This window comes from Mirounga leonina, unplaced genomic scaffold (genome assembly GCF_011800145.1).
Source record: "Mirounga leonina isolate KUSES-001 unplaced genomic scaffold, KU_Mleo_1.0 Mir_125, whole genome shotgun sequence".
NCBI classification, from domain to species: domain Eukaryota; kingdom Metazoa; phylum Chordata; class Mammalia; order Carnivora; family Phocidae; genus Mirounga; species Mirounga leonina.
The window spans coordinates 64,521,117-64,537,660 of NW_023270305.1; the positions used below are offsets into that span (position 1 = coordinate 64,521,117).

General features: G+C 42.1%; 1 protein-coding gene across 1 annotated transcript; it reads right to left on the reverse strand.

The window, feature by feature from the left end:
- Nucleotides 1-2,624: 2,624 nt before the first annotated feature.
- EPCAM (epithelial cell adhesion molecule) lies at nucleotides 2,625-15,753 on the reverse strand. Its single transcript, XM_035001618.1, has 9 exons — nucleotides 15,445-15,753; nucleotides 13,054-13,161; nucleotides 12,524-12,770; nucleotides 11,497-11,562; nucleotides 9,762-9,825; nucleotides 7,989-8,090; nucleotides 6,561-6,761; nucleotides 4,643-4,687; nucleotides 2,625-3,078 (listed from the first exon to the last, which is right to left on the reverse strand). Exons 1-9 carry the CDS (start codon nucleotides 15,518-15,520, stop codon nucleotides 3,037-3,039), a joined length of 951 nt encoding a protein of 316 aa, XP_034857509.1. The 5' UTR covers nucleotides 15,521-15,753; the 3' UTR covers nucleotides 2,625-3,036.
- Nucleotides 15,754-16,544: the final 791 nt, after the last annotated feature.

A 16,544-nucleotide genomic window follows, 5' to 3' on the forward strand; every position in this document is an offset into this window, starting at 1 on the left:
AAAAGTTTGATAAGAAAGGACAAAGGAATGGTAGTTTGTTAGGGAGGTCAGTGGGAATTTTTTTTTTTTTTTTAAGATTTTATTTATTTATTTGACAGAGAAAGACATAGCGAGAGAGGGAACACAAACGGGGAGTGGGAGAGGGAGAAGCAGACTCCCTGCCGAGCAGGGAGCCCGATGCGGGACTCGATCCAGGGACTCCAGGATCATGACCTGAGCCGAAGGCAATCGCTTAACCAACTGAGCCACCCAGGCACCCAGTGGGAATTTTTAGAGGAGTTTGGGGGCATGTTTTAGGATGACGGAAAAGAGTTACGAAATTATGTTTTATCTACAGAAGTGTTTTATTTGTAGAGGACAAACTTTCCTCTACCCTCTTAGGTTCAGTTACTGGGAGTATGTGAATTAAACTGACAGAAGGCAGATTAACAGAAGAAAAGGCACAGTTTTTAGTAATACTATATCCACAGTAGTAGAAAATAGTAATAAGGCCAAATCCTGAGAACATCAGTGTTTCAGAGTCAGTGGAAGAGGGAAACAATCATGGGAGACTAATGCCAGTCATGCCAAAGAAGAAAATCTGTAAACAACATACTGGGGTAGGAAATGGGAGAGTCATCATGATAAGCTGTGGAGAGATCACATGATTAAACACTGTGGAAAAAGGGCCATTGTCAATTAGTAGGTCAGTGTTGTCTTCAGAAGAGATAGGACAGAAACTTGAGGGCATGGAGTTGAAGAACGTGTCCTTATCGATTTATTGCCTCTTACCTGCAAACTCACTCTTTTCGCCTGCTCTGTAAAAATGCACCTGAAGCTTTGTCAGTGGAGGGCGCAGGACAGACCGTGCAAGAAGAAAGGGTAGTTCGCTCCCCTGGCAACACCTGCTATCTCCGCAGTGCACAGCCCTCAGGGCTTCTCCAGCACACAGCTGCTCCTGCAGGGGACGGTAGTCAGCAGCTTCCCTGAGTACCTGCTCCCACGCCCAAGTTATAGAAGGCAGCTTTATGGAGGGCCTTTGGTGTCTGGGAGGACACCTCCTCATGAACAGCTTGTCCCCAGCACCCTACAGCAAGGGTCACAAGCTCATCCCGTAAAGGACCAGGATGAGTATTTTAGGTTGCGCCGGCCACGGGGTCTGACACGACTCAACTCTTCTCGCTGTAGCGCAGACCAGCCACACACAATAAGTGAGCGCGGCTCTGCTCCAACAGAACTTTGTTAATAGACACTGACATTTTTGTGTCATGTCACTTGCACATACCAGGGAACATTCCTTTCAAACATTTGAAAATGCAAAACCATGCTTACCTCCCAGACTATGTAAAAACAGGTGGTGGGCCAGGCTGTAGTTTGAGGACTCCTGTCCTAGCCAGCAGGTTTTCAGCTGAGCCCCTCCAGTGAAGCCTCACTGCCACTTCCCTGCTCTTCAGGGAGCCCCGGTGCCCTCCCACAAGGTCCGGATCTCAGCCCAGGGTGTGGGGTTTAGGAGAAAGTAGAGCTCTTCCTTGGGTGCTCTCTCAGCCCTAGGGGTCATGGTTGCTCCTTGTTATTTTTTCCCATTCTCTTTACTTCCTACTAGCTGTATCAATTTCTATTGCTGCCTAACAAATTACCACAAAGTTAGCATCTGATGACCATAAACCTTTATTATCTCCGTTCCCATGGGCCAGGAGCCTAGGCATTATGTAAGTGGATCCTTTTCTCAGGGTCTCGAGATTACAGTGATGTTGGCCAGGGCTGTGATCTCACCTGGAGCTGGGGTCCTTTTCCAAGTTAACCTCGTTGTTGGCAGAATTCAGTTCTTGAGGTTGTGGGACTGAGGCCCTCCCCTCAGCCAGCCTGGGGTTTGCTGGTAGGTGACCCTTCCCACAACATGGCAGTTTGCTTTAAGGCTAACAGAACACATCTACAGTTTCTACTTGTCTCCTACCTTTGGGCACTCTTTTGTAACTCCCTTTTAATTCAGTCGAATTATTAGGGATCTTAATCACAACTACACCTAAAAATCTCCTGGCCTTTGCCATAAAGGGTAACTTCATCTTGGGAGTGGCAGTTCATCACATGCACAGGCCCTACCCACACTCTAGGGGAGGGGATTATATAGGGCATATTCATCAGAGATAAGAAATCTTGTGGGCCATCCTAGAATTCTGCCTACTACAGAAGGGATAAAAATTTTTATTCAATCTAGCTTTTACATTTTCTTTAATGTTGTTCTTTTCAAAGTGTTTTAAAGAATTTCCTATTGAAAGCAAAATACTTCAGGATACTTAACTTCATGTAAAATGTGTTTGTACTACAATTACTCATTACGTAAGAGGTTGAATGACTGGTGCTTTAATTCAACCAAGCACAGCATTCATGGTTTACAACATTCTCCATCAGTTCCGCCCCAAGGCTTAAGTGTTTGCCAAAGTGCTGATTTGTTTAAAACAGAAACTTCGATTCATTCAGAATAAAATTGTTTGATTTTCCTGTTAGAAGTTACATATTTTAGGTTATACATTTTCTATTAAATACACATGATTATAAGTACTCATACAAAACTCTAATTTGTAGTTCACATTGTTAACCTTATGTGTATACTATGAAATTTGATTCAATGGTTCAAAGTTAGGAAATTCAGTTTTAAAATGTTTTATTTCACAGTTTGTAAAAAAAGTTTATATGTACAAGACTCAAAGTAAATAGACAGGCAGCTTTCAATCACAAATGGATGAGACAGTCGTCATTCAAACTCTACTGTGGAAGCATACTTAAGGCACAAACCTCAATGTTAGGCATAAAAAATTTTAACTATGCAGTCCAAGTTCTGGGTTTTATATCAGATCTGCAAAGATAGGACCCTATGGTCACATTTTAAGACTGGTAGAGTCAATTTGAAGCTGTTTATATATTCAGTACAGGTTTCACTATTACAAATAGGAGATGTTAACTAACAAAATAGTAGTCCTCAAAGATCTCTTTGTCCCATGCTCATACACTTGCAATCTGCTAATTTCCCTTCTTGTAGTACTCTTCAATTTATAGTCATTATGTATTGAGTTCCCTATGCATCTCACCCATCTCCTTTATCTGCAATAGAAGAAAAAGAGAAAAAAATTTTAAATAATTTTCCAACCTTTTGTTCATCCTGAAAATAGTTAAAAAAAAAAAAAGGAAAGCAAGATGATTATCTCCCACATTTATGAGCCTTATTTGGAAAAAGAAAAAAATGTAGTACAAGGAAGCACACACTGAATGCATGACCCAAACTGCTATTTGGAGGTAAGATGGTCAAAGTGATGGGGGAAGTAGCAGGTGAGCTAGATCTGTAAGAATGGATAAGGTCTTTATTAAATGTATGCCATTTTTATATCCAGTAAGAATCTTATTTTCTATCATCAATCTTTTAATTTTATAGATGAGGAAACTGAAGTTCAGAATTAAGTGACTTGTCCCAGATCACACAATTAGTTACGGGCAGAGCTGAGACAAGATGATGGAAACTACCAACGCTGGCAAACATTCTACTATGTGGCATGCATGGGACCAGTACTTTATACACTCTACTTTAATCCTTATAATGGGTCTGTAATATTATCCCCAGTTTATAGATAAGGAAACATGGAGACTTAAAGAAGTTAAATAACTTGCCTACCCAGCTAACAAGTGGTCAAACCCCCATCTAAATTGCTCTTAACCATATAGTACATTGTCATTCCACCTTTCTGTTATGCTTCAGTTCAGGGAGAGTCTATCCCCTAGACCTGTGGTCACCAAACCAGGTAAGCCAGATAATCAACTATGGTATGGGAAAAAAATTTACAACTTTCTAGTTCTATTGGGTTGTTTTCAATATTCTTTTACATTTCTGTGTTTCTTGGTAAAATATTAGTAAAAAGTACATATACAATTACAAATAAATACATAAATATGTAAAAATTGGTGGGTGTACTGAAAATGTTACTGACAGGGTTCAGGAACAACTATGTTTCACATCCAATTCCAAGTGGCTGACACACTAACGATCTGACAGTTTGTTTCCACACTAATGTACATGACTAGTTAGCATGCAACTGACCCACTAGGACATAAACTAAGGTCTTTTTTAATGATGATTTCACTGGCACAGAGACAGTGAATCGGGTCTTCAGTCCCATGGAGTTTCTCTAACGTCAATCTATAGAGTATGCCTCTAAAAGACCCCACTAAAAGATGACACTTCATCAAACAAAAATCTCAGGCTTCCTATCCCACTACTCTGAGACAGAACTCAGTATCAGCTGGCCTGCTGTGGATCTCATGCAAGAGAATGCATTTAAGGGACGCCTGGGGGGCTCAGCTGGTTAAGTGTCTGCTTTTGGTTCACGTCATGATCTCAGGGTCCTGGGATCGGGCCCCGCGTCCTGTCTCCCCTCAGCGGGGAGTCTGCTTCTCCCTCTGCCCCTCCCCCTCCACTGTTTGCTCTCTCAATAAATAAAATCTTAAAAAAAAAAAAAAAAGGAATGTAAGTAAGGGAGCTTTGAAAGACAGACCCTAAGAACTACGCTATAAAGGGGCTCCAGTATAATTGAGTCCCATCAGTGTCTTGGAAGGTACAGTGATTATCAGGAGTAGGAGATTAAAAGAGGGGCTTTTTATAAAGTAATCCATTTACCTCAGCCTTCTCATACTTTGCCATTCTGTTCTTTCTGGAAATAACCTGAATGGAAGAAAAATGATTACTATTTTAGAACTGCTATCGAAAGAAAAAGCTGATCCAAATTGACACATAAATGCTTTTAATGGACATAATTCCTATCTGAACAAATTTAACTTACAAATCTATCCACAGATGTTATTTCTTAAATAAAATTTCTCTACTAAACTAAAAGAAAAAAAAAGCCTACACCTATCCTGAGGTGCACTGAGTAATGTATAGAATTGTTGAATCACTACGTTGTACACCTGAAACTAATGTAACACTGAATATTATATTAAAAAAAAAAAATCAAAAAAACTTTCAAGACCTCCTCCCCTGCTAAACCAAAATCTTTTGGAACAACAACAAAAAGCCTAACACAACCAGTGAAACAAAAAAAGTTGCACTGAGAAAACCATGAATAATCTTTAATAAAATCTAACAGCCTGGTATGCAGCCTTCCACATTTTGTTCCATCCTCATACAAATATACACAAAAACATACGTGCATGAGTTTTGGGAAAGGGGGGGCAGTCTAAAAAAATGGGATAATACAGTATCATTTCTCTCTTTGCACAGCCTGTATCCACATCACAGGAACCTTTCCAGATCAAAAACTATAGATTGTACTCATTCTTTTTAATAACTTTACTCGATACCATGGATATTCCACAATCCACTCATCCGTTCTCCTACAGATGTACACAAGTTGTTTTCCAGATTTATCCTTACCAGCAACATCAGAGTACATAACCTTGACCATGCTTCTTATGAACCTGTGCTTTTGTTTCTACAGAACAGTTTGATTTCTATGATTCTCTCATGCTTATTTCCCATCTGGATTTCTTCTGTAAATCATCTATCCATGCCTTTTGCTACTGTTTAATTTTCTCATCAATTTGTAAGAACTAATTACGTATTATACATAACAACCTTTTTTGTTTTATGTATCATGGAGATTTTCCCCCAGCCGAGCACTGACATTTTTCGCTTTACAGTATCTTTGCCATACGAAATATTTAATTTCAACTCAGTCAAATATGTATCTTTTCATTCATGGATTCCAGATTTCTTGCCTTACTTGGTTCCCTTTACCACAAGGTTGTACAAATATTTCCTAAATTAATTTTGATATTTGTTCTAGTTTTTTAACATTTTGGACTATAATCCACCTGGAATTTGGGTTTGAAAGTGGGTGCACAGCTCCGTAACGTGCCATTCACACAGGTGGGCAATATGGCCCACTGTGGTGGGGTGAAATAGGAATGGAACATTTTTTTTCTTCCAGATGGAGAGTCAAATATAATTCCATTGAACCGAAAATCTAAGTTCCCACATACCATCAAATATATTTCTGAATTCTGCTATGTTGTTAAGATTTCTAATGCTCGAGCATCCTTACATCTAAAATAAACCCTGTCTGTTCAGGTAGTACCTTGTTCTGCTGAAGCACTGCTAAATTCGATTTGCGAATCTTTTGTTTAGAGTTGCTCTTCACATTTACCACTTTCAATCCTTTCCATGCTAACGTTAATTGGGTTCTGTTGTTGCATTTCGTTGAATAGTTTGGGAGTTCAGGGATTTTGCACTGACGCTGGCAGGACTGGTAGACTGTTTGCAGCGAGAGAACTGATGGACATTTGTCGCCTAATGGCCACGTAACTGACCTGAGGGGCTTGGCTACGAGCTTTTCTCAGATTAGTATCCTTTCTTGCTTCAGAAAATGACTGTTTTATAAAAAAGGACCAGATGCAAGAGATTTGTTCACTATACCGAATTATAAAAAATGAAGCTTTTGTTTCATTAATATGTTCCAGAACGTAGCTCTCTCATGCTGTAGCCTTTTCTTGGAAGAATATGCCCTCAAGGGAAAGTTGACTAGTTCTATACCCACCAGCACAACGATTCCAGCAATAACTGCTAGGGTCACAACCACAATGACAGCAATAATACCGGCTTGTAGACCCTGCATTGAAAATTCAGGTGGTTTTTCATCAACATAGTAAATTGCAGTTCGACCAGGATCCAGATCCAATTGTTCCCCATTTACTCTCAGGTCCATTCTATTGGAATGGAACAAGGATTCGTCTTTAACCTGTATTGAGAAGGAGAAAAGCAATTTAAAATATTTAAGAAAACCCACCATGGGATGCCTGGGTGGCTCAGTCAGTTAAGCATCTGCCTTCGGCTCAGGTCATGATCCCCTGGGATCGAACCCCACATAGGGCTCAGCGGGGAATCGGCTTCTCCCTCTCCCTCTGCTTGTGCTCTCTGTCTCTCTCTCTCTCAAAATGAATAAATAAAATCTTAAAAAAAAAAGAAAAAGAAAAAGAAAAAGAAAAAGAAAACCCACCATGGCCACACAGAATTACTTGTCAATTGTACACTGAAAGAACCGCTGTCAAGGATCTTTGTGGTTTCAATGGTAACACTCTCACGCGCTCAAACTTTAAAAAAACTTTATTGTGGCAAGTTTTCAAACATATATGAAAGTAGAAAGAATAGTATAATGAAGTCCCATTATCCCTATCATCCCGGATTCAACAATATAAATGCATGGCCAACCTTCTTCAATCCATTCTTGGTTTCATCCTTCCTCCCTTCCCCCTCCCCCTGGGCCAGTTATTTTGAAGAAAATTCCAGGCTTCATCAGAAAATGGCTCACTAGAACATATTAAAGTTTATTTATTTACTTGTTGTTGTTTTTTAAAGATTTTATTTATTTGACAGAGAGAGAGAGAGAGACAGCGAAAGAGGGAACACAAGCAGGGGGAGTGAGAGAGGGAGAGCAGACTTCCCGCTGGGCAGGGAGCCCGATGTGGGGCTTGATCCCAGGACCCTGGGATCATGACCTGAGCCGAAGGCAGATGCCCAATGGACTGAGCCACCCAGGCGCCCCTAAAGTTTATTTATTTTTTTGATAATATATTAAAGTAGAAACAAATTATTTTAATCACACTAGTTACACAGCATTTCTTACATAACTTCTTGTTCATGGACATTATAATGGGGAAGGCTATACACACACCCTAAGTAACTATCAAGGATGCAATAGGTAAGAATTATGAGAGAAAATATTCTAGGTAAAAGAACAAAAGAAAAAAAGGCATAAATATACAACAAACAGGTCAGAAAGGTGGGTGAGAAAGACGCATGGGAGGGATGAGGACAAAGTTCATTGCAGCACAAGAACCACCTGGAGAACAGAGGTGTGGTTGATGTGTAAGTGGAGAAAAAGATGATGAAAGATCTTAAATCCATCGAGGCATGACAGACATTACATTTCTAAACACAGGAATAAAATGAGGAAGATTATACTCACATCTTTTTCAAAATAGTAAGCCACGTCAGCTATGTCCACATCATTCTGAGTTTTCTGAGATGAATTTTGCTTCAGATCAATAGTGATAAGATCATTTTCATACTGGGTGAAAAATAAAAAATACAAATTAATATCAATACAACCAAAATCATGTAAAAATATCATGGTTCAAAAATCAGAATATTCAGTTTTTGATTTTCTGTAATCTACATGTGTCAGTGTTCCTTTCCACTTGGTACAAATAATTTACAAATCTTTGGGAGGTTTTAAAATCTATCCAAGGGAAATAAGACAGCAATGCAACTAAAGGTAATGATGATGTACATTTTCTTTTCAAAAAAGTATTTTCTTCCCTTGAAAAAAAATTTAAAACAAGGTATTAAAATATCTTATTTGAGGGTGCCTGGGTGGCTCAGTCAGGTAAGCGTCTGCCTTGGGCTCAGGTCATGATCCCAGGGTCCTGGGATGGAGCCCCCCGCATCGGGCTCCCTACTAAGCGGGGAGCCTACTTCTCCCTCTCTTCTGCCTGTCACTCCCCTTGCTTGTGCTGTCAAATAAATAATAAAATCTTTTTTTTTTTAAAAATAAAGTATCTTATTAGAAAAAAAACCAAACATTTTAGTTGAGGGTGCCTGGCTGGCTCAGTCCCTAGAGCATACGACTCTTGACCTCAGGGTCGTGAGTTCAAGCCTCACATCGGTTGTAGAGCTTACTTTTATTTTTATTTATTTATTTATTTATTTATTTATTTTAAAGATTTTATTTATTTGTCAGAGGGAGAGAGAGAGAGAGAGAGAGAGAGAGGCAGGCAGATGGAGAAGCAGACTCCCTGCTGAGCAAGGAGCCTGATGCAGGACTTGATCCCAGGACCCTGGGATCATGACCTGAGCCGAAGGCAGATGCTTAACCAACTGAGCCACCCAGGCATCCCTGTAGAGCTTACTTTTAAAAAAACAAAAGAAAACACACACAAAAAAATGTATCTTATTTGGTTAGAACTACTTTAAAAATAAAAAGCTAGGGGCACCTGGGTGGCTCAGTCGGATAAGCACCTGCCTTCAGCTTAGGTCATGATCTCAGGGTCGTGGGATGGAGCCCAACGTTGGGCTCCCCGCTTAGTGGGGAGTCTTGCTTCTCCCTGTGTTCGCTGCACACTCTCTCTCTCTCTCAAAAAATAAATAAAATGTTAAAAAAAAAAAAGTGCTAAAGAAATGCAATCCAAAATGCAATATGCATTTACCATGTTCTGCTTTTAAGGAGCAAAAAAGTATACTCCCTCCTGTCCTTAAAAATGACATTAATTTTCTGCCTTAAGGGGTACCTGGGTGGCTCAGTTGGTTAAGCGACTGCCTTCGGCTCAGGTCATGATCCTGGAGTCCCGGGATCGAGTCCCGCATCGGGCTCCCTGCTCAGCGGGGAGTCTGCTTCTCCCTCTGACCCTCCTCCCTCTCACGTTCTCTGTCTCTCATTCTCTCTCGCAAATAAATAAACAAAATCTTAAAAAAAAAAAAAAAAATTTCTGCCTTAAAAAAGTTCTATCACATTATTCAAGTATTTTTCAACCAGAGATACTACATTTTCCTTAAGGGTAAAACTGAGGTTTTCAAAGGCTATGGAAGGAAAACAACAAAATTCAAGGAAATTTGAATTATTAAGTGTCCAGGGTTTAAACTGTATTCAAATGCAGTTTAAGCACTACCAAAAGTCATACCCAAACCATTCTATCCCACTAACTTTCTGCTAGAGCTCATTTATTAAAAACAAAAATCTTACCAGAATATTTGTGATATATTTTGGATCCAGCTGATAACGAGTTGTGATTGTCTTCCTAAGTGCACTGTAAATAATTAAAAATCTGTGTTTAAAAAAGAAGTGTACTACACAACATTAAGCAGCACTATTTTTTTAGGAAGCACTACTTTTTAACTAAGCAGGTAGTTCAAGCTCTAGAACTGTCATTAATCAAACTTGTTTTAAAAATGTTATGCCATTTTGCAACTATCATAATAATTGATTCATGCTGGAATCATCCATTGATCCTAAAACTGTTCAGTTCTAGTTTGATTAGAAACAGGATATTTATGCAGGATCCCAGTATCTGCCCACAGATTATATTTATCAATTACAAAGAGGTGGGGCACCTGAGTGGCTCAGTTGGCTAAACCTCTGCCTTCAGTTCGGGTCATGATCCCAGGGTCCTGGGATTGACCCCTGTGTTGGGCTCCCTGCTCAGCGGGGTGTCTGCTTCTCCCTCTGCCCCTCCCCCTGCTTGTGCACTCTTTCTTTCTCTCAAATAAATAAAACCTTTTTAAAAAATTAAAAAAGAATTATTACAAAGAGGTAACCAGTAACTCTACATTACAAACCTGATAGATATCCCCTGAATCAGAGTTAACATCACTAATAAAGAGACAAGAAGAAGACATCATGTGCTTCCTGATGTGAGGTACTGAGAAGGACATAGGATCACTTATGTAGTTTTTCTGTCAAAAATGCTTAACCTGGGGTGCCTGGGTGGCTCAGGTGGTTTAGCGACTGCCTTCAGCTCAGGTCATGATCCTGGAGTCCCGGGATCGAGTCCTGCATTGGGCTCCCTGCTTAGCAGGGAGTTTGCTTCTCCCTCTGACCCTACCCCCTCTCGTGTACTCTCTCTCTCTCAAATAAAATCTTCAAAAAAAAAAAAAATGCTTAACCTGGATTTAATTATGAGGAAACATCAGGTAAATCCAAATCTGAGCGACATTTTATGAAATAATTTGCCTATACTCTTCAAAAATATCAACATCATGAAGGACCAAGAAAGGCCAAGACAGTGTTCCACTGTCTTTTAAGTAGCCACTTAAAAGAGACTAAAGCATCACAACAGCTAAATGCAATACATGATCTTAGATTGGGTTCTGGGTGAAAGGGGAAAAAAAAATTACCATAAAGATCAACATTGGGCAAACTGGCACAATATGGTGTAACATTAAATTTCCTGAATTTGGTAACTGTAGAGTGGTTACACAACAAAGTGCCTTTTGGGGAGCCTGGCTGGCTCAGCTGGTAGAGCATGCGATTCTTATCTTGGGGTCATGAGTTCAAATCCCACATTGGGCATAGAGATTACAAGAAAGAGAATGAAAGAAATTAAAGAAAAAAAGAGAATGACTTTTATTCCTAGGAAAAGACAGACTGAAGTATTTAGGGGTAAAGGGGCATGACATCTACATCTTGCTCTCAAATGGTTCTGGGAAAAAATATCTATACATGTTCAGGTAGATATATAAAGTACACACACACATAAAAAGAAAATGGGGCAAAATGTTCATTGGTGAATCTGAGTGAAGAGTATTAACAGGAATCTACTATTCTTGCAACTCTACTTCAAAATAAGGTTAAAACATTATAGTATTTTATTTTTTTACAAATATAAAAAAGCATTGAGACTTGTTTTAGTTTTTCTAATGGCTTAGAATGAAGACCTAAGTACCAACTGTGCAAATATAATGCACTTAACAGTACGTACGTCCTCAAACTCTCCGTATCATAAGGTGTTTCTCTTGTTTTGTGCTTTAGTTCAATGATTATCCAGCTGTAAAGTAAAAAGACAGTATTTAATGACTGACTATAACTCAGCCTTTTACAGTATTTTCCTAATAAGCTAACAGCAAAATTCCCAAGTGGAACTACAGTACAGTCAACGGAAAAGGATTCATGCAATAGGTTTGCCCTTCATTTCTTCTTTGGCCCCCACACATTGCTCATAAAGCACTCATCCAGAAGAAAACACCCTTTCCAACAGGTCAACCTCTGGCTTTGGGCCACAATACTCAAGGTCATGTAAAGCCAAGGCTTAGCTGGTCATGCTAGGCCACATTCAAGGGAAGAGACAAAAAGGCAGAGAGAAACAGAAAAGTGACCATGAGGCTCCAGAAGACCAAAGGAGAGAGTGCCTGCCTTGGTCTGGATGACTTTTCAGCTCTAGTGACTTTTAATAAAACCTCTTTTGCTTAAGCTAGCTTGAGTGTGTTTCTGTTCCTTTTTACTGTATAAATCTGAGACAACCATACTTTGGTTTTATTATTTTTATTTTTAATTAAATTCTAGTTAGTTAACATAGAGTGCAATAATGGTTTCAGGAGTAACCATACCTCATTTTAAAACAATAAATGAGCAAATATATAAACAACTTAAATTTTTCATATACATTCAACACTAATCCAACTTTCAAATCTGATCAGTGTTAAGGAAAAACTGAAGAGGAAAACCATGTTTAGTATGCTACCACAAGGAAAAATTTTTTAAATAAGAAAAACATATTGCTAGTGAATTCATTAGATATCTCTGGAAGGTTCTATAATAAACTGGTGACCAGTTCTGTGGAGGTAAACTGGGTATGGGGGGGTGAGATAAAATGGAAACTTTGCACTGTTTACATACCCTTTCCTCTCTTTTGAATTCTAAACCACCAAATCGTATTACAGATTCAAAAATAGATGTACTTAAATGAAACTGAAAAGCATGAAAACAAGACCATGGGCAGCCCAACTCACTAGGTCCTCACTCGCTCGGAGCAGGAGATTTCATCGTCATTATCCTTATCTGTTCTTCGGACCCCCGCAGTGTTCACACACCAGCACGTGGTGGTGCCATTGCACTGCTTGGCTTTAAAGAGCCCCTTCTCATCACAGTCGGGATCATAGAGCCCATCATTATTCTGGAAAGCCCCCTCAGGTCTCACTCTTCTCCCAGACTTTGAGCGGGTCATTTCTGCTTTCATCACCAAACATTTGGTTGCCACTGTAAAGAAAGCTTAATGTCACACTGAAAAATAACTGCAGTTTTATGCTTAAGGAAAAAAATTTTAATTTAACTCCAAACTCCCAGAGCCAAAGATTATTGCAGACTTACGTGTTCCCACATTCACTTTCTAAATTTTAAGAAGCTTCAGCTATGAGACAATTTTGACAAAACAACACGATTCAAATTTGAGCCCAAAAAACACCTCCCGACTCGAGACACATCAATTAAAGAAGGCTAAGTCAAAATACAACTTAAAGGCAATGAGGATAATTCTACTCACGTTTTGAGCAAATGACGGAATTCTGTGCACCGAGTGAAGTACACTCGCACTGATCATTTGTGTTCCAAGAGCAGTTTGTGGTCAGTTTGTAGTTTTCACAGACACATGCTAGATAAATCAAAAAAACAAAATCCCATTTTAAAATGTGAATCCGACTATGCAACTCTGGTGTCTTAGCTAAATTATACATACTCTAACAATAATGCCTAAGTTACAGGGCCACAAAGCCTTAAAATGTTTTATTTTTCAGCTGCAATTTGTCTTATTTTTCAGCTGTAATTTGAGTGGCTGATACTATGGTGAATAGTTTATATATTATACATAGTCTAATTTGCATGCATTCCCATTTTGATTTTTTTAAGCCAATAATACAGCCCTCTAAACATCATATTCAGCTTTGCCTCCGTGATGATACTACTCCCAGTCTCAGATCCTTCCCTCCCCGGGTACTGCTAGACAAAACCTTGCTTGTTAGCTACTGATTCTTTTCCCGAAAAACAACAATTCCAATTCTAGGATCTGGAATAACTCACATTTCCTCCCTCCTCCCAGCCCATTTTCTTAAAAAGAGATGCTTGCTTTTGAGCTTACTGGTAACACAGTCAACCCTTGGACAATTTTGTATCTTGGAAAAATTAATACTTTCACATGAACTTGGGGGCTGTTTTGTTTGTGGCCTTCCTAACCAAATTAAATTCTAGCACCCAACTTTGAAAGTGAGATTACACAGCTTATCCTGGATATTAATGCCAGTTTAATAGTTTTATCTTTGGGCACCTGGGTGGCTCACTTGGTTAAGCAACTGCCTTGGGCTGAGTCCTGGGATTGAGTCCCACACATCAGGCTCCCAGCTCAGGGGGGGAGTCTACTTCTCCCTCTCCCTCTGCCCTTCCGCCTGCTCCTCTCTCTCTCTCCCGTGTGCGCTCTCTCTCAAATAAATAAATCTTTGAAAAAACAGTTGTATCTTTGACTATCTCAAAAGCTGTTTTAACTTCAAATTGGCAAGCCCCTCTAATTCCTTTTAATTGTCTAGCTAAGAGAACCCAATCATTAACAAAAAACAGTGACAAAACAAAGAATTTCTGTATTGCTCCTTCATATCTCAAGTTGGCTTTAGTTATTCCCTGTTTAAGTTATAATTAATATGAACCACCTCTATAATCCGTCCAGCACTCAACTCAGTATTGGGATCACAAAAGGGGATAGTGGCTGTCCTCAAGGAGTTAAAGCCTTGGAGTACCGAGGCTCAAAAGCACCTTTCCGTGCCCAAGGGATGTGAAATTTAAAACAGACCAATCAGGTACAGATTTTTCTGAACCTATAGCAGCTTTCATCACTTTAAAGCAATTTAAGATTAAGTACTTAGCCTTGGACTGGAGCTAGAAAAACAGGAGCTGATTAAACTGCATTATTTTGAAAGTGTAATGAATTTGGCCCATGCGCTGTTGGTGAAGGTTTCCTTTCCAGAAAGCTCTGGCCAACTGCCACTTTCTTACAAAAAATCAAGAGATGGCAGACAAGATGTTTATTCCGAACTAAGAAAACTGTAATCAAACCACATGCCCAATATATGGATAAGGGCGCGACCTTCCACACCAGAGATTGTTCCCTCACCACTTATATCGCGGTTTCCAAGACTAAAAGAAATGGAAAACTCTGGATGTTATGTGGGAGTAAAAACACATATACACACACAAGATATAAAACTGTGCTTCGGTTTAGGGCAATGTTTACAGCAATGTCTAAAAGAAAAATATACTGGGATTAATAATGGGATTCTCTTGGAAGTGTTGGGATTGTGGATTTGTTTTGTTTTTACTCCGTACAGGTATCGGTATTTCTGGGTTCCCTACAATAAACTTGGCATTAGCTACACGATCCTTAAAAAAGGGGAAACACCCACACTCACACGCGAGGTCGTGAAGGCCCAGGAGGACTCGCTCCCGCGCGCAGGTGCGTGGCGGCCCCGGCGGCCTCCCTGCAGCCACCTGTCCCCGCCCGAGACCCACAGGTGCCCAGGGGGAGAGGGGGGCCCGCGGCTGGCGGCTACTAGTTTCCGCCACGCTAGGACCCCAAGCGCGCGCCCGGCCGGAGGAGGTGGGCGCGCCCAGACGGCACGCGGCCCCCGCGCCGCCGCAGGCCCTCCTGGCCCGTCCCGAGGCCGAAAAGTCCCCGGACGTGGCCACTCCGTTCCCCGCCTGCCTCCCGCCGCTGCTCCGGGCCATTTTCCTGGAGAGCGGGGCCAAGCGGCGAAGCGAGGCGGCTCGCTCGCGCTTTCCCGCCGCCTCCTGCGCGGAGGGCCCGGGCTGCGGCAGCCCCTTCACCACCATCTCCGTCTCGGACGCCGAGGGACGCCCCCGCCCGGCCCAAGCCCACAGCTCTGCTCCTTACGTTTCTGAGCCACGGCCACCGCGAAGGTGGCCGCCGCGAACAGGAGCCCGAACGCGAGGCGCTGGGGGCGCGCCATAGTGCGCGCGCGTCGGCGAGAGGGGCGCGAGGCGGGCTGGGGGCTCGCGGGAAGGCGCGTGGAGGGAGCCGGGCGCCGGGGGCCCGCTGGCCGGCCGGGGACGCGAGGCCTGGGACGCGCGGGTCCGCGTCGGAAGGACCGCGGCGAGTGTGGCGGGAGGACGGCGCGAGCTCGCCGAGGGACTGCGCACTCCGCGGGCGCGGCGGGGCGGAGCAGACCTGCCTGACCTGGCGGCCCCGCCTCCCGGACCCTGCCCGGGCGGCTCACCTCTGTCCGCAGGTCCCCGGCGGTGAGTCACCGCCTGGGGGCGGGCGCGAGGGAGCAAGCGCCCTTCCCCCACACCCGGCGCGGCCGCTGGGGCGCCACCCCCTCCCCAGGTGTTCGCGGGCGGTGCCCAACCCCGCGCGGCAGCAGGCGCTTCTTCCCGAGGCAGCCCGTGCGGGCTGGAAGGGCGGTGGGCGGCGGCCGTGACAGTTGGCAAGGACCCTTGGTGGCCACGGAGAAAAACCGAGTCTTCCTTTTACTAGAGGGAGCACGATGCTGAAACCTGGAAGAAATGGGGCCTGAAGGAAAGAGTGAGAGGTCTGGGAAGAGGAAGGTGGAAGCTAAAATGGAATACCAAGGAAAGCAGGAGTACCGTCCAAACCACAATAAAAAAAAAGTTGACGGGCGCGCCTGGTGGCTCAGTCGGTTAAGCAAGTGCCTTCGGCCGAGGTCATGATCCCGAGGTCCTGGGATCGAGCCCTGGATTGGGCTCCCTGATCAACGGGGAGTCTGCTTCTCCCTCTCCCTCTGCCCCTGCTTGTGCGCGCGCTCTCTCTCTCAAATAGATAAAAATCTTAAAAAAAAAAAAAGTAGACCTTTGAGCTTCACCTGGCAGTCATACTCCTTTGAAACTAGAAAAAGAGAACTCTCCCTGGCTTTCTGGGGATGACAAATTCATGTTCTTTATAATTATTCTCATTCTTCTACCTTTTTTATAAGCACTTTCAGCACTTGAGGATGTAAGAAAAGATGTTCCCAT